A 22,200-nucleotide genomic window follows, 5' to 3' on the forward strand; every position below is an offset into this window, starting at 1 on the left:
AATTTAAACTTGTGACGGAATCACAGAGTTGACGTGACGGGATCACGACTGCAATTTCTTGGGGTTAATTATTTTATAATTGATCAAAGACTGATCAAAAGTGAGAATGTTCAATAGATTTTATTAAACATCACAAATGGGGACAAGGTAACATTGTCAAATTAAATTGTTAGTTCGTGGAACAATGAATGAAAACGAAGCAACCGGTAATCTGAGTTAACAAGTAACTAAATGGCAGTATCCTAAAGGCAGGCCTACTTCTTATGGTGATGAAGGGACATTCAAACATCTGATTGTCTTATCGCAACTACTAGTACATAATTATTCTGCGCATTCGTCACAGATGAAATTATCCCCCGCTCTTCCGTAAACCCCCGCACATGTATCATGGAACCATGTGGAACAAAGCGGACATTGGATCCAGGACTCTGAATCCTGGTTGGCGTCGTCCCAGTAGTTTCCGTCACACAGACCACATACATTGCTCTGGTCGTCCCTATTGATTTCAGCTCTTCCCCGTGGTCTGGTCACACACTACTTCTTCTTTCTCGCCTTCTTCAGATTCTTATTCTTCGTCGATGGCACGGGAGGGGCCAGCGTTGGGAGCCACTTCGTTGTTCGAAGAACCCGGATCTGAAATAGTACACCGTCGTTTCTACTCTATAGTAAGAGGTTTTAAATGAACAAGTCGATAGGTATAAGAGTAGATTTTCTAATTGGGTGTGCCGACAGCCAGGAAGGTACAAAATTAAGTAACATGCTTTACCAACAGATGGCAGTGTGACTTGCACAATGTAACGGAGTCACTAACCTGGTGTGGCATTCTGCAACTCGGGAGGTAAGGTGGGGGTTACATGGTCAGGTGGCGTGATCAGGCTGAAAGGTCCAACGTCCACAATTGATGTGCAGTGATATTTGTGCCAGCGGCGCAATAAGGGGTTAATATATGTGTGACACATCTCAATGCTCAGCTCAACTCCCCCAGCATCCTATCCGTACTACCACATTACATTGTTTCTATTGCTAGAAAGTTTCCGCTGTGTATTGTTTGTCATATATATATATATATATATATATATATATATATATATATATATATATATATATATATATATATATATATATATCCCAAAGCAGTGCAGAGTTTGTGATTCCGTCACATTTTCGTGATTCCGTCACGCTCACCAGCTATGACTGGGGCTAAAATGACAAAAGTCTGAATTTCCAGCGATAAAGCATGCAAATGTACTATTGGTTATTTAGTATTTGATTAGCCTGCCTTGAATATCACGAAGCTAGAAAGAAATAACAACAGAAATCGTGACGGAATCACAAAATCGCACAAAAGCGACAGTTCAAATGTATCCCAAAGTTGCACAAGCTTGGTCTCAACTATCATATGAATTAAACAGCCATCTCAAACATAAACGTGTGCAGCTACTTTTCCTGATCATATTGACATGTAATATGTTTACTTACCTCTCGGAATAATGGCAACAAGTCTCCATATTTGACGTGGGAAAATAGTCGAAATTCGCACGTGGCGAAATCTTCATGCTCGTTGCTATGTGTCATGTTACACAGGCCCGCAGAAATAAAATTCGCTTGCTTGGATTGGCCAAAAAGAGGAATTTTAACATACATCTGATGTAATATATTTCAAAAACGAAAATAAGAGAGAATCTGAGCTATTTTTAATTTTTGGTGTTTGGTTGACGTTTAGATGGAATTCATGATATATATATATATATATATATATATATATATATATATATATATATATATATATATATATATATATATATATATATATATATATATATATATATATATATATATATATATATATTTGCGGGCCGGAGGTCCGTTGGCGAAAACGACAACTAGGTGGGGGAGGTTATGTCGTCTCCCACAAGACTCTCCGGAATTGTAGGCCGTCCCTCTCAGATAATTCCATGACGGCGGGTCGCTGAACCGACCGTGGACGCCAATATCTCAACCGGGTAGTGAAGGGTCTTTTTGTCTAGAACCAATTTACCTAATTAACTACATGATGTCGTCTACCGGGGAACCACGCCCTCAGTACACCTTGCCCGAACCGGACCACTCCACCGACTACCAACTGCCAACTACCTTTCCGGTTCGGATGCAGCGAGTGGATCTGCCAAGGTCGTACCGGCTAGAATGAACGGAATATCGGGTATAAAAACCCAGCTAAACTCAGATCCGAACCATGCTGGACCAATGAAGGAAAAGACGAAAATGAACAGGGAACATTTCTAATCATTATTTATTTATAATAAAGCGAGGAAAGTTATGTGGTACAAGTGACAGGTTTATTGGGATGTTATGCAGGGGAAGATGAGAGAAAGATGTAGTGCGACAATTTTACAGCAACTTATAAAGCAGGCACAAAGCAGACTTCTTGCGAGAATAATACAGGCAAGATTTACAAGCTTCGAATAACTTATACAGTTCTACTTAATGGAAGGCACCACACACGCTCGGACAAAATAAACCCAGTTGAAGGCAAAGGACTTTTGTAGCCGGGGGGGGGGGGGGGGGAGGTGAGCTGAGGTCACAGTTTTTTTGAGTACCTGAGTCTCGGGGAAAGGAATGCTCCGTGGTGCGGCACCCGCCAACAGTTGTGCAGTCAGGTCCACAGCCGCCCGTGTGGACTTCGGGTCCGTGGAGGAGCTCGAGTGGGCCGGGACCAGTAGTCGGGGTGAGACGTGAGCAGAGCCAAGCAGCGGGAACCCCTTTGTTTCCAACCAACTCCAACCTCCAAGCACTCGCTAACGAATTCTCCGACCTCCCGGCGCAGAACGAGCGATCCCCAAAGAACTCAAGACTGAGGATGGTGTCGTACTTTATAGATCACCCTCAGTGGGGAGGGGCCTTGGTGAAGCTGATGTCACTGTCCGCCTTGATTGGACGGGGCTTCAATGGGTCCGCCCTTCTGGGCGAGGGTTTCGGCCAGACCCCGGTAAGGCCCGCCCACACCTGCACGTCTGGGCTTGGGAAGGTAGATGGTGGTGCAGCTAAAATAATCATCCTTGGGATTCTGGCTCAGAAAACCAGTCTTTGGTTAGGCACTCGTCACGCTGTGGTTCCAAAAGGCGGGGGAATAAAAGAAAAGGGGAAAAATTATTTATAATCCTAACTAAAAGCCCATCGCACACACCCCTTCAATTTCCCATGAAACACGAGGAGGGGTTCTGTCTACACATACACTAATGGCATAACTAACTCGGGACAACTGTCTGTTGTATGCACATGGTTCCTAGAACCGTAACAATATATCTATCTATATATATATATATATATATATATATATATATATATATATATATATATATATATATATATATATATATATATGTATGTATATATATATATGTATTGTTGCGAACCTGATGGGGTGGGGGGTAGAACTACCTCGGTTCACATCAGACTCTCCGGAATCGCAAGCCGTCACACACGGATAACTCCGTGACGCAGCGGGTCGCAAATCGACCGTGACGCCAATAACTCAACCACGTGACTTAGGGTCGTCCATCTAATGGAACCGGTTACCTAAAATGGTCATGTGATCTAATTATGAGGTGATACGCCCTCAGTACGCCTTCTTAAAACCGGATCACCTTACCGGAACAGATGCAGCCAAGCGTAACTGCCAAGGACGTACCGGCGATAAAACAGATCGTTGTAGGATAACGTCCTGGCGAGGCTTGGATACGGACCATGCTGGATCAATGAAGGAAAAGATGAAAACGAGCTGGGAACATTTATATATAAAGCATTTATTTACAATCAGGTGAGGAAAGGTATGTGGCACAGTGAATGGGGTTTGTTATGACATACAGCAGGGATTAGCAAGGAATTTGTGGGGTGTGACAAAAGGCAAGCGATTTACAAAAGCAGACACAGAGCAGACTCATCCCGTTATATCTTCTACAATCTTAACTTATTCTACGACAGGTGTCATCACACACACACACACACACACACACACACACACACACACACACACACACACACACACACACACACACACACAATGAAGATTAGATAGCCAGAAGGAAGGAGAGCAGATGAGAACCAACGGCCTCACAACACCTGGCTCGGTCGGCCGACCAATGCAACACAGTACCCTTTGAGGGATGCTCTGCTTGAGTAATCGCGTTATCTCTTGCTTAATCACTTTTCCGGGGCTCGTGGAAATGTGTGCTCCGCACTGGTCCAGAAGAACGTCTGTCGCACACCAATCCCGAGTGCAGATGCAGCGAAGAGATGGTGGAGCAGAGAAGTGGACGTGGCAAACAGACGGAGATGAGTGTGAGACAGGCAGGCGAGGAAGTGCAGGGAGAGAGAGGGTGGACGGCTTCGTGGTCCGCCTTTTATAAGCCCCGGACAAAGGGGTGTGGTGACGACCCGAAGCGACTCGCCGTCACCTGAATCGCATGACCTCATTAGGTTCCGGCCCTGCCCTACCAGGTTCCTGGGGCCGGAAGTGGTCTCATTCTCAAATCTGGTGTGAAACGGTCCGGGCCGTGTTCTAGCGACTGGACGAGGGTCGCGTTGGTCCTGCATGCCCGTTCAGGGCACCCCCTGCGAGCTGCAGTTGGTGCTGTTAGCGTGCTTGGCCAGTCTCCGTGCCACGCGGCCCGAGTGGCCTGGGCCGTGCAGCACGCCCCTGCTTGGTGGCGAACTGTATCAATGCGGAGGTGTGGGATGACCTTTCCCTTCTGCGGGAGATGTTGGTGATGAAGGTGGTGAGCATTTGGTGAATGAAGGTTGAGCAAGGTGAGATGCCGTTATAAATTGGCATGCAGATTCGAATAAAAGGGAGTGCCATGTGCGTCCTGTACAGTGTTGGTGGTGAGTCTCTCATAGGGTGGCTGCCTGGGTGCGGTACCTGCTTCGATTTGTATCATGGATAAAAGGAAAGGGTTGAAATGGAAACCAGGATTGAAAAGAGTATTGAGATATAATGAATTATTAGACCTCGCTATTGGACCCACACAACGTACTTCATCCCGTTAACCCGTTAGTCTTCGTGCAGTCAGACCTTCCCCTCATGTCTAAGGAAATAACTGCTGGGGGATCACTGTATGTTGGGTGCCATTGCCTTAGAGGCATGCGGTTTTGCAGAATGACAACTATATATATATGTTATGGCTGTGGAAATTCGCATTACACCATAAAGGGCCCTCAGGTGAAATATCTCTGTAGGTACATGTGTAGTGAGCCCAAACCCGTTGTAAAGAGGGAATTTATGTGATCCATTCGGGCTGCGATCCTTCAGTTGGTCGTTTTTCTTTCTCTATCTTTTATTTCAAACAAACAAAAACTGCCAACGATGCTGGTGGGCTTTTCCCGCCATTCTTCCCAGCGCTTGGTGTGGGGGAAGGGTGAAGGGCAGCTCACCGGTGATTGGTGAATGAACAGCGTGAGTCGGTCGGGGTGAGGGAACGCCCCTTTTCGAGAACCCTCTCGAAGGAGGGTGGAGCCGAAAACGGGGCGGAGCGAAGGGCGGAGCCCCATGCTATAAAGGACGAACACGGGCGGGGCGCTCTCTCTTCCTCCACTCGCTTCCTCCTCCTCTTCCTCTTCGCTCGTCTGCGTGTGGTTGTTGCTGTTGGTGGTTCGTTCGTCTACCAGTTCTTCAGAGAGTTCTCCTACGAGTCCAGCTGGAGGGAGTTGGGTCGGCGCATCCTTGTCCTGGGCCCTGTCGCCGTCTACAGCAGGAGAGGGCAAGCCTTCTGCCAGGTGCCAGAAGCCCCGTTCGTGGCGCGGAGCGGCTACACGTGCCGGCGCGAGGTGCGAGTCGCAGACCACATCGGGGGAGGCTCGGATTCGAGGTCAAGGACGCGACGCGGGACGACGCGTGCAGGGAAGTCGCAACTTTCTCTTTTCCTTTGGGTTCGTGTAAATGACTGTGGGTGGCGCCTGTCCTTGAAGTAAAACTGGTTAAGTGTTGCCGTGTGTCGGGTTTAGTCGGGACATCTCTTTTGCCTGTGATTGTGTGTACGTGTCAATTCTTGACTTGCTTTTGCTTTATTGTACATGACTATTGTGACTGTAAATATGTGCCTTCCGTGCTGGTCTGCATGTGCAATTAAACGTGCTTGTGTAATTGTTCCCGCTTCGCTTCGTCTCCTTTCCTTTTATTGACTCTCCATCCTGCTTCACGTAAGAGGCTCGTAGCGGGTTTCGGGAACCCGGATAATTAATCGGAACCGTTGAGGCCGACGATAACACTGCTCGGTTATCACTGTAGTACGGAACGTATCGCTTAAGCAGTTCGTGTCCGGAGTCGGCCTGTGGCGTGTTACGATCACCCGGTCGACCACTCGCGCAGGTACTTAGGTAGATCGAATTTGGCGAGCAACCCGATCCTGCGCGGTTGGACAATTGGCACGATCGTGGTGAGGTTAAACCCCCACCCGTGACTAGCTCCCGGCGTTGTTCCGAGAGGGTCACGACTGTATTGTCCGTTCCGGAGGGCGAGGCGGCCGCCATTCGAGTCGAGTGGCCGATCGCACGCCGGCAGGCGCGAATTCGCAACAATATATATATATATATATATATATATATATATATATATATATATATATATATATATATATATATATATATATATATATATATATATATATATATATATATATATATATATATATATATATATATATATATATATATCCATCCATCCATTAAGACCATACTCTGTGCAGAGCGTTGGTGTTGCCTAAGCAGTCTCCTTGGCTATTGGACACGATCCTGGACGGGTCGCCACTCCGACACAGGATACCAGCAAACTGGCACTCATTTTGCCTACCTTGGAAGGATGACAGGCAGAGGCAACCCCACCTGGTATTAATTCAACAGCCAAGGGGGATTTGAACTCGGGATCCTTGGATCCCAAGCCACCACCCGAACCATTAAGCCAACACCAGGTGTGTGTGTGTGTGTGTGTGTGTGTGTGTGTGTGTGTGTGTGTGTGTGTGTGTGTGTGTGTGTGTGTGTGTGTGTGTGTGTGTGTGTGTGTGTGTGTGTGTGTGTGAGAGAGAGAGAGATTATGATTAATTTAACATGCATCATGGTGTAAAATCAAAACGCATTCATTGCGTTTACAAATTGAGCTTTGTTGAATATCCCCGCGAACATATCGAGAGAGGTCCACACAATGACTCTCACACTTCATGCAACATTGGATGATATATAAAACGTCCTGAACGTTTCCTTTTCCAATTCCAAATTACACAATGGATCGGAAATCAGGAATGCTGTACCTGTACCCGCGTCCGTCACAGTCCGACTTGTGGCGATGATTCATCCGTTCGCTTCGTTATTAAAATCCAGCAAGGTTGTTTCGATTTGTGACGATCGTTATAATACGATATGTATTGTGTTTTTATAAGGGAGAATATTGTACTGTATATCATTATTATTATTTTTTTATTATTATTATTATTTACTTTCGTCCTCCGTTGCCAAGAGAGCGAAGTTTCGGCGTCCCCTGAATCGAGCGATTATCCTCACATGCGTGACGCGTTACTCACTCATTCTAACAATCACGAGACGAAGAGAACAAACCGTCATGTCTGACTCCGAAGATGAAACGCGAGACAAACTGCTCAAAATTGTAATATTGGGAGACGGAGCCTCAGGAAAGGTAAGCTCCGCCGTGTGGTACTACTCGGCATGGGGGATCGTGCGTGGGGACGTCCCTCGGATGTCTAGTCGAGGACGGGGGGGTTAGTAGGCCTCGGTTAGGCCGCAAACACGTCGCGCGTTTATAACCGCAGATTGACGTTGAATGTGAATTTGAAACGTTTCGAGTTTAACTTGCTCCGTTTGGTGCAGACGGCCATGGCCACGCGGCTGGTACACGACGCTTTCGGAAAGCAGTACAAACAGACCGTCGGACTGGACTTCTTCCTGAAGCGGATAACGCTCTCAGGTAACGGTTCTTTATGGTTCTGTATTCGATTTATTTCTTCCGAGATACCTGATGACTCTTATGTAATAATAATCATCATCATAATCCTGAAGTTGTCTTCATGTGGATCATCATCGTCATCATCGTTATCATCATCATCATCATCATACTGAAGTTGTCTTCATGTGGATCATCATACTGAAGTTGTCTTCATGTGGATCATCATCGTCATCATCGTTATCATCATCATTATCATCATAATCATCATCATACTGAAGTTGTCTTCATGTGGATCATCATCATCATCATAATCATCATCATACTGAAGTTGTCTTCATGTGGATCATCATGATCATCATAATCATCATCACACTGAAGTTGTGTCTGTCTGATCGTCCAAATGGACTTTCATCCAGGGAGCAGAAATCCCTTGAGTGTATCAATTGTCCATCAATGATCAAATTAAGAGCGTTGTTTACAATAAAACTAGAGTTCCATTTTTTATTTTTACCCACTCACGCAAAGCGAAACGCGGGGTTAAACGATCGGTTCACTTTGTCTGCCTGTCTGTCCACACCGGTCAGTTTGTGATTTTCAATTGAATGTTATATTTTGAACATGAGAAGCACCCGCTCCCTACGGGATCCGTCAAGTGGGTCATGTTGTTATATTTATGCCTATTTTACTCCAATCTATTTTACTCCAGGATTACATACCCAACTAGAGGGGGAGCACTCTGTAGAGTGCAAAACCTCCGCCGCCAATACTGCTAGGTCACTCGAGTGAACCTGATATCCTATTCATTCAATTTGACGTCAACAGTGCTCACAGAGTTATAGTTTGCAACTTTCCCTTCTACATTCTCAATTCATTCGTCATAACTCGATTCCTTGACACAGAAATTGATTTTACGTGGGTATATCCAACTGAAATTCCAAAATCAGCCGCAATTATAATTTTGGAATGTTTTTTGTTGGAAGTCACTTATAACATGTAGAAATGGAAAAAAAAAATCGAAATTTTGTTGAAAAAAGAGTTGCAAAAATATTTTTTTTCTCTAATTTTTTTTTTGGGGGGGGGGGGGGTTGGAAATCACTTAAAACATGTAGAAATGCAAAAAAAAAATTCAAATATTTTTTCAAAATGGCCGCCATAGCGGCCATATTGGATTTTGGACCAAGTCCAAAATCTAATGGCATCATCCTTGGACCATACCGAATCCCCCCACCAAGTTTCATCGAAATCCGTCAAGGAGTTTTTCCGTAATACTGTTCACAAACAAACAAACAAACAGAAAGGGGTGAAAACAGTAACCTCCGATCTTCGATGGCGGAGGTTAATAAATAGTTGCGATCGGTTCAGCCATTTTTGCCGTACCTGGGAACAGACAGACGGACAGACAGACAGACGGTGAATTATCGTAAGATTAATAGGAAATCAAACCTGTAGTTTAACAGAACTTTGGCTCTCAGTTAGTCCCGATCGTGTATGTGCAGAGAGGAGCGAGATGATTTTTTTTTTTTAATACGTCTGTCTGTCTCTCACGGTCAAACAAAATTGAAAATCATTCCAAACAGGAAACTCACTGTCTTTAAAGACGTCATAAAGGGCACAAACAACAAGCAGGAAGAACAAATGTAACTTCTTAAATAAGGTGGTGTATAAGACGCTGCACCAACAGCGGTAAACTTAAATCTCTATTGTATTTCAAATGAATTATATACTTGAACACTGCAGAACACTAATCGCCTTTTTGGCACTTTCAAAAACCTTCCGTTTAGCAGTACTTGGACAAAATATTTTCCACTGTTTTAACATCTTGTACATGCATTGTATGGTTTGAATGACATTTAGGAGGCATTTGTTTTACTTTTATATCAATTACTCGGACATGAGACGATGGGCAAATGATATGTGTGGGATTTAGACTTGGGATCGCAGCTTTATGAGACGTGTACTCAGATGAGAACACGAAACGGGTAATCCCAAATATCTGAACAAAAATATTTTATCACCATTTCCATTATTATTGTTTTAAAATATATTTTGGGTGCATATTATACTCCAGTGCATGAAGAGGATATTCTTTTCTTTTTAAGCAGTGGTTGTTTGCACGATACATCCATATATTACTAAAACTCTCATCTTGTATGTATATATATATATATATATATATATATATATATATATATATATATATATATGTATATATATGTATTTCTTCTTCTTCTTTCGGCTTCTCCCGTTAGGGGTCGCCACAGCGGACCAACAGTCTCCATTAAATTCGTTTTGTTGTCCGCATAATGATTTGGCATAGGTTTTTACGCCGGATGCCCTTCCTGACGCAACCCTGGTCGCCTCTTACGACACACAGGGATATGGTACACCTATTCTAACCGGGGCATACACGTGTATATATATATTTATATATATGTATGTGTATATATATATATATGTATATATATTATTATATATATATATATATATGTGTATGTATGTTCCCGAAATACAGCCAAAACGGTACACGATGGCGCAAAATTTTTCGGGCTACCTTACTCACCATTCTCCTGCGGTGTACAGTATCAAGTTTCGTTCAAATGGGGCAACGAAAAAAATTATTAAAAAATCAATTCCCGATTCAGTGAAGTACTCTTCGGGAGAATTTGATCAATGCAAACAACCTCAGCGGTATAGTTCGCTGGAGCTTTATTTTTCTTTTCTTGAAATGATTTTTTTCATCAACTGCTGTCACAACGGGTTCACGGGTTGTCTAGTTGCACATAAAAAGAAAATCACTTTTCTTTGTACTTTTATATATGGCAACTAAAGGTCGCTGATGAACATAACAGAAGACTACGACAGTGATGCTATTGGATGATTGTCCAGAGGGTAAACCAACCCTCACCAAAGCTGGGCCCCAATACAATACTTTAAAAATGACGTCTGAATGCTAAATGAGGCCTTTTCCGCATGTGCTGTGTGTGTGTGTGTGTGTGTGTGTGTGTGTGTGTGTGTGTGTGTGTGTGTGTGTGTGTGTGTGTGTGTGTGTGTGTGTGTGTGTGTGTGTGTGTGTGTGTGTGTGTGTGTGTGTGTGTGTGTGTGTGTGTGTGTGTGCTGTGTGTGTGTGTGTTTACAGTGATTCAGTTTTGCTTGCCGGGCACTTTTAACCTGCCGTTACTGGCACGAAATCTCTGATTCAAATATTTTTTTAAACATAACTTTCAGCATTTAGACGAAAGAATGGAAATTTGAAAATTGTTCATAATTGTTCTGTTCCTGAATGAAAATTGCACTCACAGAAATATCGGAAATATGAGAAATATACGTGGGATGAGAAGTGTCGGGTTCCTATCATTTTCTGTTTGTGCAGGCAAGTGGCGATAGTGGTTACAACACGCACACGCACACGCACACGCACACGCACACGCACACGCACACACACACACACACACACACACACACACACACACATACAACACGCACACGCACACGCACACGCACACGCACACGCACACGCACACACGCTTCTCTTTTTATGAATAGATGCAAAAATCCAGTATAATTTATCTTGTGGCCTCTTGTGACCAAACAAACAAAAAATATTTGTAACGGCTCTCACAGCCCCCATAGCTTCCACTCCCCCTCCCCTCCTCCCCACTCCTCTCCAAACATGAGCAACAGTAAATATCATCATTTTAAACTTCCTGTGCATCGCCAAGCCTCAAATGTGACCTTCCCATCGGTGTTTTAAAAGTAAATATTATCATTTTAAACATGCAACACTCTCGGGAATTAAAAATTGAACCATCAGTCCTTAACAGTCCCCTCAACAGGAGAGGGGTAGGGAATGAGGGTGAGCAGGGAGCGGTGAGGGAGACCAAGAAGGGGGGGAGAGGTGTGGGTGAGAGAGGGAGGGGGATGGGTGTGGGGGAGGCGGAGGTGGAGACGGAGGATTCCAACATATATGCCATCCAGTTTAACATCCATCCGAGAGACTGCAGACACATTGATGAATCGCTCTGCCTGTGAAACACCAGGATGACTGTTTTTGCCTGGGTCAGGATTCAAACCCAGACTCGACAGCTTACAGTGAGCGTGCGTACCTCTCGGCTATCCTGCCCTGATGTAGCGAATCATTGCTTTGTAACAACTGAAAACATTTTTTACTCGCTGTAATCTAATTTATTTTGCCTTTCTAACTTCGGAAATGTCCCCATGGAGAACTGTGCCACAGTATCACTATGGAAGATTGTGGAGATCGAAGCTTGAAGAGCACTCTACAGAAACACTCCAACAAAATGCTTGGATGAACTTTTAAAAACGAAATGTTTAATTGTTTTTTATATGTATCTATCTATGTCGAAGTGACTGGTTGTATCATGAAAGGAGATCGTGCAAAAAAGGGAAATGTGAAAATAAAATTCAATGAGTGAAGGACCACACACAAGACAACATGGGGCTAAACACTGGCGAGTAGGCCTGAACTTTGTTCAAGTTGATCGATATATTCAGCGACATTGCAAATACTTTTGCCGTTTTGGTCATGGCTTGGAAACAAACAAACAAACAACTAAGCTCGCCAAGTGGCTTCAGCACTCAAGCAAGCACTCCACTGAAACAGGTGATCATGAACAGCTGGCTTGGCAAGCGATTTGTGATAGTCGATTAGTCATATAAACACCATGCACCCGGAGTCACACCCGGAATGTCAAACGATGTCCAAGATGGACAAATGAACACTTTTTTTCTTTTTTTTTAGCAGTTGGAACTGCTGATAAGTTCAATTCTGGAGTTTACATTTTGAAATTCGGCAGAGGTTAAGAGATTCTAGAGGTTATGGCATGTGCAGAAATTAAATAAAGCCACTAACGCTGGTGTCTCCGGGTGAGTATAAACATTGTAATGTATCCAGCGATTTGTAAGTATGATGATGAGGCATTCAATGAGATGACTGAGGAAAGTGGAATTTTTTTTTACTTTATCGTTAAGAAACCATTGTGGCCTGTTCCAAGTCAAGGCATTGTTAAACAGGCCAAAAAATTGGCAGATTAAGACCCCAGCGAGGTGACAAAGGATGAATCTTGATAAAGGATAATTAAATAAGGCCGTTAATTATCTTCAAAAGGGGTCTTTTAATGAACCCAAACACCCAGTTGTCATTCCGACACTTCCTTGGAGTTTTCTTGGTGTGCTTGCAAAGTTTCAGGCTGATAGGCTTTATGGTTTTGGAGTTACGGAGGAGACACACACTGACGCATACACTGACTGATTGACACACTGGCATTTATTATTGTAAACTAGCTGAAGCGTTGCCTGGGGAAATTCATTGAAATATGTGTTTAAATATTTCCTGCATGACAAATTGGGAAATGTTGACGTTATGGTTTTGTATGAATTGCCAATGTTGGGTGTTGTAAAATGTGCTTTGACCACTTTCCCTCCTTTCGACTTCTTTTTATTAATTTTAATTTTACTTTTGAAGTACCACAAATCACGACAACATCAACATACAATCTTCATAAAACATATTACTCAATGGCTCCTGGAGAAATCCCAGGCAGTATGTAAGAACATACTCGTTTAAGGCCTGAACACTGAACTGTTAGAATGAACCTGTGTAAAGCAATCTTTTTAATATCAGGCACACGTATAAACCCTATAGTAATTCAGTTTGAGTTGTTGACAACAAATCACAATATACATCCTCCACATACAATCTTCACAATACATATCACTCGATCGCTTCCGGGAGAAAACCCAGGTAGTGTATAAGCACAATACCCGATCGAGGCCTAATGGCCAATTATCTGATTTGAATTTTAAAATTATATTTATTTATTTTTTTATCCAAACAGAGCCCTCAACCTTCCTCTGGATGAAAGAGGAGGCCATGCAAAGTTTGTTTGTTTGCACTGGTCCCTGCAGGGTCCGATTGCATAAATGAACAAACAAACAAACTCGCACACAATCATACTTTGTTCTTTATATGTTAGATACATTAAAACATTTCAATTGCAAATGTAATCTGTTCTGCAAATTGCAAATGTCATCATTCTGTTGGCCACCCCACACATTATATCTGGAATAATCCTGTTATGCCATTTACCTTTGTAAAATTTTTACTGAACAAGTACAATGTACCAAAGCAGAAGTGAAGACATAACATTTCACAGAAGAACTAACTGCTCAAGTGAAAAACAGTATGTATGTACAAGACATCATGTATCATTTAATGTACAAGAATTTAATGTAGTAACATCATTTAATGCACAAGAATGTGAATAATGAAATATACGATTGAGTGGTTTAAATATTTATCAAGATCGGAGGAGTGCGATTGGTTATAATTAGCTCTGCCAACAAAGGTGGATGGAGGTTGTTTTCACCCCTGTTTGTCTGTTTGTTTGTTTGTCTGTGAACAGGATATCTCAAAAAAGTTGTGGACTGATTCAGACGAAATTTGATAGGCAGGTTGGGTGTGTGACATTGAGGAAATGATTAGATTTTGGTGAAGATCTGGATCCAGATATGAGAAATTTTATTTTTTAAGTGATTCTTTACTATTGAGAAATGGGGCTGAAAACAATCCAATCCAATGGGGACCATACTCAGTACAGAGCATCATTGCTGCCAAAGCAGTCTCCTGGGATATTGGGCACAATCCTGGATTGGTCACCACTCCAATGCAGGACATGCGAATAGCTCAAACATCCCAGCAAGCTGGTACTCATTTTGCCAACCTCAGAAGGATGACAGGTTGAGTTAACGACACCGAGTATTCAACGGCCGAGCAGGATTTGAACTCGGGGACCCTAGGATCCCAAGCCCACCATCCATCCATCCATCCATTGGGACCACACTCTGTGCAGAGCATTGGTGCTGCCGAAGCAGTCTCCTTGGCTATTGGGCACAATCCTGGACGGGTCGCCATTCCGACATCGGATACCAGTAAGCTGGTTCTCATTTCGCCGACCTCGGAAGGATGACAGGCAGAGTTAACCCCACCTGGTGTTAATTCAACAGCCAAGGGGGATTTGAACTCAGGATCCTAGGATCCCAAGCCCACCACCTGAACCATAAAGCCAACACCAGGCATCGGCCACAACAATATATAGCATGATATCTCAAGAAGTTGTGGACAGATTTTGACAAAACTTGGTGGATGAGTTTGTTAGACTCCTCTATCAAGCCAATTAGATTTTGGTCCAGGGTAGCAGCTCCGGCCTATCGGTGGGATACAAAATATAAACTGTTCAGCCTGGTGCAGGTATGCGCTCTTCCAAGTGCCCTTCTAATTTAAAGTTTATTGTGTAAGCTTTGTTCTGTTAAATTAAATGGATAAGTCACGAGAGCAACAACACAAACAGTTACAGTATGTAGTTGCATGACAAGGAAAGCTTACTGTATAATCTTCATGATATTGAATGACAGATGCACTAACTCTGGAGTAATTTTTAAATATGAAGCTCGATAGTAAATTTTTCAGTTCGCGTCCTTGTCGAGATTAGGGGTCGGTTTTGCTGTCATTGACCAAGGTGCAAGCAAAGTGACCTTTCTCACCTCTTCACCTGTTTTTTTTTTCATCACTTTTCTTTTGTTTGACAGTTGTTTTGTCAAATAATTTTATGAAACTTGTGGTGTACTTCTTATTATTATTGACATGATTCCCACTTTTGTTCTTTTGTCCAATCGTTATAGTTCACAGGAAATTGTGAAATGCGTTGTTCATGGATGTTAAGGTATAAATCAGGTTCTGAGTTGAACAAACAAATAACTTATAACAATGACCAAACTCGGTGGCTGATTCCTTGCTTGACATTTAGCATTTAAAAGGATAGAGCACGGCCAAACCCTGTGTTGGAATTTTATGATGAGGGGTTGGGGAAGATAGATCCTTGATTGCCTTGCTGACTAAAAAATAAATAAATAAAAGGAGAGTACCCAGAGTGCTATGTGAAGTTGTCACTTCTCCACCCCCCCCCCCCACCAAGGTCACATACTGTTTTTGTCTGACGTTTAAAAAGAAAAAAAAAGGGTGAAGTCCTGTGTTGTCTGGCGTCTGCATGTGTGTATGTTATAAACAACAAAAAAGAAAAGTTTGAAACTCATTTGATTGGCATGGTCTGCACTACTTACCTCTTCTTGGTGGTTTCGGTGAAATATAAAATATGTTAAACACCAGAGTTGGGTGGGAAAAAAATCACCAACTTTGTTCATTGTTATCAACGATTGAACACTTTTTAGAAAACAAAACAAAGACTATCAAGGTGTTCCTGAGAGCACAAATGCCCAGGTCCTGCTTGAGGGGTGGGGTGATCTTCCCATGCAGTACTTCATATGAACCCCCATCCCTACCATTGAGGAGGAAGCAGTGGCAGCTGCCTGTGGCAGTCCATTTCATTGTCAGGCATTTCTCTGAAGCTATTTGATAAAACCACAGGTAGACAGAGCACACCCATTACAGGTGCATCAGTACTGTGACTCGTGATGATGGTGAATAAAAACACTAAACTCCAAGTGCTGAGTTCGGAAGCGTTATTGGGGGTAGAAATGATAATGGGTCGGGAGAGGGGATCATTTGAGGCTGTGGTTCTATACCTGCTTTTGAAGCCCTGGAGGGAAGAACAGAGGTGGAGGTGTGCAGTCAGCCTGGATTTTGGGAGTTTAACCAGGAGAGAGTTACTGGAGGAGCGCGTGCATCCTGGAGGAGTTGGCGAGGGTCGGAGAGGTCAAGGGCCGAGAGAACAGAGGGGGCAAGACCGGAGGAGAGGTCAAAATAAAAACAGACCATCAACCTTTTTGCGATGTGAGATTGACAGGCCCTGTGCTTGAGGCTCATTATGGGGGATTACATTAGGATTACTTTCGACTTACCCTTTAGTGATTTTAATCAAGGGTTGTAGCAAGGTATTATGTACACATTTAGGACATGGGGGACCAAAAAATGAAAGTCATTCTATGATTAAGTTTTCCATATCATTTGTTAGCCAACATCATGGGGATTCAGGATCTATTTGAGCAGAGCTTAATTCTTCCTCTTTCTATTGCTCTGACAGGGTCAAAGTTGGTTATCAATAATCTGTATCAAGGAACCACTCATATCATTCTAAAATTGGTCTGATGGCTTAGATATGTATTATACACTAATTGGAAACCACATATATGGAGAATATTTGGTTTACCTGATATTTGTACTTGAGCAAAGAGGTCAAGGTCATGAAATTAACAAATTGATCAATGTTCATTCAGGTCATAAATATACTGTATATGCACATAAACTTAACCATAGAAATACATGCTGTGATGAACCAAACTAACATCTTCGGATTAAAAGTACAGATTTCCTAAAAACGTTACGTACTTCCAAACAACCTTTGATGTTCTGTATACTGAACACAAACTGGCCTTTGGTTTTGATTTTTATATCATAGGGCCATCATGGTAAACTTATTCTATGGTTATAAAATAAAGCTTATGGCTACCAGTAATTTTGTAGCAGCTTGGTAAATGCAATTTGTTACGTACTTCCTAACATTTTTGACGCAATCATGGAAGTGAACCTAGAAACTGGTATGTAGTAATGATCTATGTGGAAACTTGCCATTTTAAATCATCACTTTATGGAGAAGTAAATTGCTATTTAAGATGTTCTATCAGATGCATTTCAAATTTCTGGAATAAGATTTTGTATGCTTCACTATGACTGGGGGAAATTTTTGCAAAATCTGAGATTTTACACATTTGAAGGTGCCAAGATATGCAGAAGGTCATAAGAAATGTACTGTTTCGAGGAATTATTCTATTCTTATGTATAATGATATATATCAAACAAAAAATGCATTTTCAACCATTTTGGACAACATATACAATCATACATGTAAACCCATTTCTAAAAAATGAGCTATAAAAATGGAAAAAATAGCCTGTGTTTGGATAAAAAAAAACATGCTTTGTAAGCAACTATATCCATAGGACCCATAGCAAAGTATACATTTTCTGAAAGCACAGACACTTGGGCATTATATAACATTAAGATTGTTTATCTTATTAAAACTGGGTTCAATTTCTAAGCTTTCTCCTCATTTAGGACCAGTGTACACAATACCATGCTACAAGCCTCAATAAAACTTGCATCTCATCTGCTATGATATTGTACAATATAATTTGGTAAGAAATAAACATCAGCTCAAGTTTACAAGATTTTATTTAACTTTCATCTTTGTGGGTATCCATTCATCTTTGAGTAAGCTGTTTGAGTTCTTCCTGTATTCTTTCGGAGTTTAGAGCATCAAAGTTGTGTGCTTGTATAATGTTTTTATTTTTGCAATTGACATTTCAATCTTGCAATTTGAACTATATGTATGCTAGCTTGACAAATGGTTTGCTTCAGTGCAATTTAAAAACTGATGTTTCCTGAGGATGATACTCATTCGTTTCTGTGCCTCCTCCTCTTCTTTAAAGTCTTAGTGCTTAAACAGACATGACCAAAGTTTTATAAACGATCAATATAACCTAACAAACAAAAGATTGATATCTCTCATGCTGATTCAAATTTATCAGGCTTTAGAACTCTATAATCAATCTCAAAAATGATCTTTAATGAGATTTTTAACGTCTCATAAAATCATTATCATATTGTTGTTGTCGCGCGGTTAATAGACGGTACAGTCTGGATATAGGGTGCCAGTAGCCACAGCCAATTAACCCTCAATTGTCTTTCTTCAATTACCAACGAGTTAATGATAACCCAAATTCACCCCAAAACTAGGCATACACCAGGACCCCGACATTCGCGGGGGATATGTTCCAGGAAAACCCCACGAAAGTTGAAAACACGAATGTGGGGACATTGTTTCAATGGTAAATGGGGGGGGGGGGATAGGTTCCAGGAATTTTCCGACCCATGAAAAATCAGTGAATGTCGGGGTAAAATCCGCGAGTGTTTTGTCATTGTTACGATGGAGACAAGGGGGATAACGTTGTCAGTTCGCGGTGGTTCCTGGTTCATGAAAAAGGCTGCAAATGGTGACACCACCATAGTCGGGGAATTGATAAATGGGGACAAGGGGGAGAACGTTATCGGTTTTTGGTGGTTCCTGGTTCAAAGGGGAAAGTTTTTAAAGTTTAAAATGTTTTTGACCACGAATGCACGATTGCAGTTTGATGCTTACAAGTTTAAAAAAAAAAACACGACAACACCAGCTACCGTTTCCAATTTATTGAAGAATGCATTTTAAAGTCTCGTAACCATACCGCGAAATGAAAAAAAAACACAACATCATCATGTACCATTTCGATATTTTATTAAACAAACACAGCGCACGTAACTTTGCAAAATGATGAAGATCAAGATGATGACGACGATGAAGATTGGGTGCGCTGGGTGTAATAAGCCTTGAAAGTTGATATTCCCCCATGGTCGACCGGCTGGATGAGGGAGGTTGTATTTGGCAGCAGGAACATGACTTCAACGTTTTGGTGAGCGCCCTTCAGGTTTGTGGGGTGGCCAGGAGCATTGTCAAGCAGCACGAGTACTTTGAACGAAAGGGTCTTTCCTGCCAGGTACCTTGACCTGAGGAGCGAAACAGTTATGGAACCAGTCCATAAAAAGTTCAGACGTCACCTACTCATTCCTGTTTGCTCTCCAGTACACAGGCAGTGCCTGCTTGTTTTTGTTCTCCTGTGCACGTGGGTTCATGGCCTTTAACATGAAGTCCCCTTCAGTGTTTCTGCAGAGGAGAAGGGATACCTGGTCCTTTGTGGCCTTCAAGCTGGCTGCTTTGCTCTCGTGCTGAGAGGTGAAGGTTCTGTTCGGCATCTTTTTCCAAAACAAGCTGGTCTCATCAGCATTAAAGACCTGCTCTGGCAGGTACCCCTTCTCCTCGATGAGACTCACGAGTTCTTTAGGGGATGCCTTAGCCGCGTCGTGGTCCGTGGAGGCACGCTCCTCTTCGAGCTTGACGTTGCGCAAATTATATAGCACCTTGAAGTGGTGGAATCACCCACTGCTCTCTGTAAAAGGGCTGGAGGTGCCACTTGTACCCGCAGCACTTGTGCTTGCACAACCCGCGCCAGAGAGATGGTCATGCAGGAGCTTCGCCTTCTCCCGTATCAGTGGTCCGCTTAGAGGAATACCCTTCTGAGTGTTATCCTCGATCCTTGGGAGCCATTTTTGAAGAATGGACAGAGTGAGAGGCAATACACAGGTCAGAGCAATGGAATGAGAATGATGGCGATCCAGGGCATGGTGAGTAGTCTGTGCATTGTTTGTGGGGGATTTTTACGGGTGATGCTGTATTGGGCAGCTGATAATAGATCGGTGAGTGATGCCATTGTGTAATTCACTGTCCTTCATTGCATGGCCCGCAAGCCACTGGCGGCCCCTGGTGGCCTAAAGTGCAGCCCCTGACGTGCTGCCAATAATACTCAAATGCGAAAACACCCCATCATGATCTGCCATAAATGCTATCAAATTTACACAATGGTTCCAAATGATTGCTCCAACGCAAAGCATAAAAGTAACATCACTACATCAGAATATGGTTGCAGTATGCAAATACAGTAATTATGCTTGCCGCCCAGTTAACCACAGCGAAGAAGAGTATGTGGAGGTGGGGCCTAATAGCAGCCATTACGGAGTCCTTCAGGTGGTGTGGCGCATCTCACACTGATGCCTCATCGGCAAAAGTGACCCCCTCTAAAAATAGTGAAGATCACTGGTGTAATTAGTCCGTATGTAGCTAGCTGGTAATTACACTAATAGATATGCTGAACATTTCCATTCTTTAACTCACAGGACATGACGTCTTTCCTATCTGCAGGGAGATTATATGTTGAGCGTTTTTAAAATGTAACAGCTCAGATGGTGCTGTTTGTAGCAAGATGGTGATTTACCCAAAGATGCGTGAAATGTTTCCATTGTGTAATGTAAATATGTGGTGGCCTGGTAATTACTGAATACATCAATAGATGCTGTTAGTGTTTTCATTCTACAAGTAACTCACAGGAGATGGCGTTGTGGGGAATGACGTGTTACACTGGTGAGACATCCTGCGAAACTGTTTATGTCGCGAAACTACAATACACATACGGAAGCAGGTCATGTTCGCGGCTTGTGGAAGATTTTTTTTTGCGTGCGTACAGTATTGTACTTTACATACATCCTGCTGCTTTGTGCGTGGCTCGTGGAAGATATGTTTTAGAACTGTGTTGTGCTTCGTGCCAAAAAAATCGCCACAAAAACTGCGAATGTGCAGGGCAATTTCTCATGAATGTAGGAGCATGTCACAAATTTTATCAATCGCGAATACGCAGAACCTGCGAATGATGGAACCACAAATGTTGGGGTCCGGGTGTATTTAATTATAGCAAGAATGGTCACGGGGGAAGAAATGCAAAGAAGCAAGCAAAAACAATTATCAACAAATACAACCCCTTACCCACTACTGATCGTATTCACCCATGGATCAAATGATGAACAGGATCCTTAGTTATTCTAACTTGATGGGCCCCATTCATACCATGCAAGATAGATAACAGCAAGCGATTGACAAGACAAGAAATACCCTCGCTGTAGCTGGCGAGACACAGCAAGAACTGATGCCGGTGGCAGCTGCAATTGGCCTTGCAGCAGGCGTCCTTGCAGCAGCTGTGGTCCGCACACACTCCTGGCACTTGTGAGAAGGCGTTGCTGGCTGGATAGGGGTGTGGCTCTGACGTGCAGCTTTGCAAACTCTGACGTGCAGCTCTCCCTTGGCAGAGTCCGGGTATCTCCTCTGGCTTCTGTGGTCGTTCCACCCACCTCACTTAATGGCTTCGGACTCTTCTGTCAGTGATGACTTGCCATGCCCCTCCCCTCTCACTTTCCATTGGACCATGGCCTGGTTTGATGGGTGGAGGACCACCCATCTCCGACTTGTTACATTTGGAGTTTATACGGTCCCTCTCCCTTCCTCCTACGCAAGACTGGCAGCCGCTTTCGTGCCAAAACGAAAGCTTTGAGGCCTGTCAAGACGCTAAAAAGAGACGTAAAGGACAGATTCCAAAGGGTAGAACATAAAATATAGGGTCACAGGGTTGGTGGTTTTTAGACACACTGGGGAGGGTGGACGTCTTGTGTATAGACTATAGACGTACAAGTGACATATCTATATTAGTGTGTGTGTGTGTGTGTATGTGTGTGTGTGTCCTCCATTACTCCAAAACCATAAAACCTAGCATCCTGAAACTTTGCATGCATACTAATGGAACTC

At 42.9% G+C, this 22,200-nt stretch overlaps 1 protein-coding gene and 1 long non-coding RNA gene across 2 annotated transcripts in view; one reads left to right on the plus strand and one right to left on the minus strand.

Moving 5' to 3' along the window:
* The window catches only part of LOC147033888 (uncharacterized), a 29,707-nt gene extending 22,353 nt beyond the window's left edge, over window positions 1-7,354 (minus strand). The window contains exon 1 of the long non-coding RNA XR_015055855.1: window positions 7,299-7,354. This is a non-coding gene — a long non-coding RNA (uncharacterized LOC147033888). The remainder of the gene's footprint in view (window positions 1-7,298) is intronic.
* A 122-nt stretch (window positions 7,355-7,476) lies between these two features.
* The window catches only part of RAB28 (RAB28, member RAS oncogene family), an 85,684-nt gene continuing 70,960 nt past the window's right edge, over window positions 7,477-22,200 (plus strand). The window contains exons 1-2 of the mRNA XM_085872193.1: window positions 7,477-7,681; window positions 7,873-7,969. Coding sequence (XP_085728319.1) covers window positions 7,607-7,681; window positions 7,873-7,969 — 172 coding nt within the window. The 5' untranslated portion in view covers window positions 7,477-7,606. The remainder of the gene's footprint in view (window positions 7,682-7,872; window positions 7,970-22,200) is intronic.

Source organism: Eptatretus burgeri, chromosome 1 (assembly GCF_056783735.1).
Source record: "Eptatretus burgeri isolate ZD-2024b chromosome 1, Ebu_testis_v1, whole genome shotgun sequence".
NCBI classification, from domain to species: Eukaryota; Metazoa; Chordata; class Myxini; order Myxiniformes; family Myxinidae; genus Eptatretus; species Eptatretus burgeri.